This window comes from Lethenteron reissneri, chromosome 32 (genome assembly GCF_015708825.2).
Source record: "Lethenteron reissneri isolate LAM-NWPU_2019-01 chromosome 32, ASM1570882v1, whole genome shotgun sequence".
Taxonomy (NCBI): Eukaryota; Metazoa; Chordata; class Hyperoartia; order Petromyzontiformes; family Petromyzontidae; genus Lethenteron; species Lethenteron reissneri.
Genome location: NC_083810.1, coordinates 8458789 through 8462522, shown reverse-complemented (window position 1 = coordinate 8462522; position 3734 = coordinate 8458789). Strand labels below are relative to the sequence as shown.

Genomic DNA, 3734 nt, shown 5'->3' with positions numbered 1-3734 from the left:
CCGAGTTCGATTCCCGCTCATGGCCAACACACAGTGACGATTGTCTGAACCGGTCCTGGGCCTCCCCTAGGTCGACTCAGCCTCAATTGAGTACCTGGTGCGGTGTGTAAAAACACCGACACCGGGGAGACAAAGGCGGCCTGGCGTGGTGCTGGCCACCCACCCCCTCGCGTGCCGTTCTGGCCTTCATAGGCGCTCACTAACAGCACTTGCCCCTACAGTCTGTTAAGGCTACACGGGGGATCTTTTTGTTTATTTTACTCCACTGCCCATTCCCCTTGGTCTGAAAGCCGTCACGGTCAGGGAAGATGAATGCATGGAGATAGATGTTGTAACTTTGAGACAAGGCTCTCTCCTTTCCTCTCGACTTCTCACTTCACTCACTTTCTGCTCTCCCCTTCTCCCCCTCTCTCCCCAATCCCCCACCCCTCCCAATTGCAGGAGGCGTCAAGCAGCTCCCCCCCTCTCCCCACCCCCCTCCCTCCCCCCCTCCGCACCCCCCGCTCCTCTCAGTGCAGGAGGCGGCAGATCTCGGAGGCGTCGCTCAGCTCCTCCACCCTCTCCAGGAGCGCGGCAGCGGCCGCCGCCCTCGCTTCGCCGACGCCGCCCCCGGCCGCGTTCTGCGCGAACTTCCCCAGCAGCGCCTCGCGGCCCAGCGGCCGCCGCCAGTGGCCGAGGAAGGAGTCGCAGCGCGCGGACACCTCGAGGCCGCGCACCGAGGCGCTCGCCTCGGCGTACATGAGGGCGAAGCTCGGCACGTTGTCCCGCGGGTGCTCGAGGCGCGTCCGCTCGAGCAGGGAGCGCAGCGCGGGGCGGGAGCGCGCGGGGGCCTCGAAGGAGGCGCGCGTCACGGCGCCGTCCAGGAGCGCCGAACAGCCCACGAACTGCGGGGAGAGGAGGGAGAGGAGGGAGAGGGGGGTGAGTGTGGAGATGGAGGGGGGGGTGTAGAGGGGGGGCGAGCCCGGGGGTGGGGGAGGCAGGTGTTGCTGGTGAGTGTACAGGTGAGTGTGCAGGTGAGTGTACAGGTGAGTGTACAGGTGAGTGTGCAGGTGAGTGTACAAGTGAGTGTGCTGGCGAACTTGCGGATGAGTGAGCGCCCAGATGAGAGCACAGGCGAGTGAATGCAAGGGTGAGTGTACAGGTGAGTGTACAGGTGAGTGTACAGGTGAGTGTACAGGTGAGTGTACAGGTGAGCTCGCTCGCACCTGGAAGGAGTGGCGCGCCTCGTGTTCGTCCGCGGGGAAGGCGCGATCCACGTAGGCGCTGCGCGGCACGTGCAGCACGAGGCTCTCGATGAGGGCCGTGTCCACGTGGCCCCCGCTCACCGAGGCGATTCGCTCCCGCAGCGCGCACGCCGCGTCCGCCACCCAGTGCGTGCCCAGGTGCGCGGGGAAGCGCTGTGGGGGGAAAGGGCGGTGGAGGGGGCACGTGAGGTCACGAGGTCATGGGGGCGATGGGGTCAACCAGTCCCATGTAATACTGCAGACGTCTGCGTGCGTGTGATGAGAGTAGGTGCTCGCTAACAGCACCTGCCCCAACAGTCTGTTCAGGCTATGCGGGGGATCTTTGTCGTTGTTACGGCAGTGGGGAACACAGGCGGTGCATCCGCCAATGGTCTCAGCTGAGAGGTTCAATCCGTGCATCGGGGTTGGTGGGACGCGCGCATTTACAGTGGGCCATCTCTAAATGGATCTCCCCGCGTCCACCTCCCCCTGTCAAGAGCGTTCCTCGCGACCCCCCAGCACGACGCTCGCCCCGCCCCCGCCCACCCCCCTGACCCCCCACCCGCGGCCCTCACCTTGAAGGCGACGTCCTGCTGCTCCAGCAGGAGGGGGGCCCCCCCGCAGGGGTCCAGCGGGGTGCGCGGGGTCTCGTAGTCGGGGTAGAAGGCCCCGAAGCCCCTCTCGGCGAGGTCGAACATCGCCTCGTTGGCGTGGAGCCCCGAGGCAGCGAGCGCCGCCGCCTCGAGCCCCATGCGCGCCGCGTGGCCCGCGTGCAGCGGCTTGGCCTGCGTGGCGGCGTTCGCCAGCGGGGCGCCCGCGAACGACGCCGCGATGGCGAGGGCGTGCAGGCACCGCGCCGGCTCCAGCCCCAGCAGCCGCGCGCAGCCCGCGGCCGCGCCGATCGTGCCCACCACGGTGGGGGGGTGGAACCTGGAGCAGGGGAGGGGTGGAGGGTGAGTGTGGGTGTCGCTGTGTGAAGCTCACTGTGTGTCTGCTTGTTTGTGTCTTCCGTGTGCCTGTATCTGTGTGTCTGTCCCAATGTGTCTGGCTCAATCACCGTGTGTGTGTGTGTGACATAGGCGACCGGGCGTGGTGCTGCCACCCACTCCCTCGCGTGCCGTGCCGGACTTCATATTAGCTCTAGATTTGAAGCTTTCGTGACTGCAAGGATTCATACTCTTAGTTCTTTCGGTAAAGTCACGTAGGTGAAAAATGAAATTAAAATTAATAAAAATAAAATATTAGCTCGCCAACAGCACTTGCCCCCAAGGTCTGTTCAAGGCTATACAGGGGATCTATGTCTTTGTCTCAATCTCTGTGCGTCCGTCTGTGTGTTTGTGCGCGCGCGCATCTCTGTGCCGGGTCCGTTTGACGCTTTACGCGTCTGGCCGCCCTCTCGCCCGTCCGCCTTTGTCTCCCCACCCACGCACCCACCTCTTGGGGATGTCGTTGGCCTCGCGCGAGCAGCGCAGCAGGCGGCCCTGCACCTCGACGCCCACGAGGAACGCGAGCAGCAGCTGCAGTCCCGAGGGCTTCTGCCCCGCGGGCGCCGCCTCGGCCGCGGCGAGGAGCGCGGGGAGCAGGGAGCCCGACGGGTGCGTGGCGGGGTGCCACGTGTCGTCAAAGTCCATCGCGTGGATCTGGCCACGGGCAGGAGGCAAACGAGGTGTCATCGTCAGTCGTCAGCAGCAGGAGCAGAAGCATCATCGTCATCATCAGGAGCAGTAATATCACAGTCATCGTCATCATCGTGGCGGAGAGTCATCACAATCCATGGCCTGCGCCTGCCACGTGGCGTGCACGAGGTATCATCATCATTCTCATCGTCATTATAATCATCATGATGCTCATTATCATCATCATCATCATCATGTGTTTTTACTAATCATTCTACGAATTATCATCATCACCACGATTAATCAGCAACATAATCAGCACGCTCATATTTATTCTAATCAACACAGTCATCAACATTCAAACAATCATCATCATGCCACTCACCGAGACCCCGTTGACGAAAGCCGCTGCCGAGGCTGAGAGTCGGACCCCGCTGGACCCCCACGCCGTGCAGGGGCCCCCTGCCGAGAGGAGCTGCGGGCGGAGGGTTGGAGGGGAGGGGGTGAGAAGGAGGTCGATGTCAGCGATAGGAGCCACAGATCGAGGCGATTGCTTGAATTTGCGTTAATTGCTCCCTGGATTGTTTACCATTGTGCTGGAGCCATCGCGTGCTCACGAGACTCAGTCAATTAATTCCACTGGAGATGTCGTGGCAGATACCAGGGCACCACGATCGCGCGTCACACGACCCCCCCCCCCCCCGGGTCCCCGTGTCCCTGCGCTGCGCTCACCTCCCCGTGGCTCCGCGCGATTTGCGCCACCTCGGTGCGGGCGCCCAGGAGCCCCACGCCGACGGCGTCGATCATCATGCGGGTGGCGCGGCTCCGAGCCACGGGGCTCGCGTGCTCGGGGCCCAGCCCGGCCGTGAGCTGCGCCAGCGACTGCGAGAAGCTG

The 3734-nt window shown here is 63.7% G+C and overlaps 1 protein-coding gene across 1 annotated transcript in view; it reads right to left on the bottom strand.

The window, feature by feature from the left end:
• Positions 1 to 486: 486 nt before the first annotated feature.
• ACOD1 (aconitate decarboxylase 1) overlaps positions 487 to 3734 on the bottom strand; it is a 13905-nt gene continuing 10657 nt past the window's right edge. The window contains exons 2-7 of the mRNA XM_061564162.1: positions 3572 to 3731; positions 3225 to 3314; positions 2658 to 2863; positions 1799 to 2153; positions 1206 to 1397; positions 487 to 884 (exon numbers count right to left, since the gene is read on the bottom strand). Of these exons, the coding sequence (XP_061420146.1) occupies positions 510 to 884; positions 1206 to 1397; positions 1799 to 2153; positions 2658 to 2863; positions 3225 to 3314; positions 3572 to 3731 (1378 nt within the window). The 3' untranslated portion in view covers positions 487 to 509. The remainder of the gene's footprint in view (positions 885 to 1205; positions 1398 to 1798; positions 2154 to 2657; positions 2864 to 3224; positions 3315 to 3571; positions 3732 to 3734) is intronic.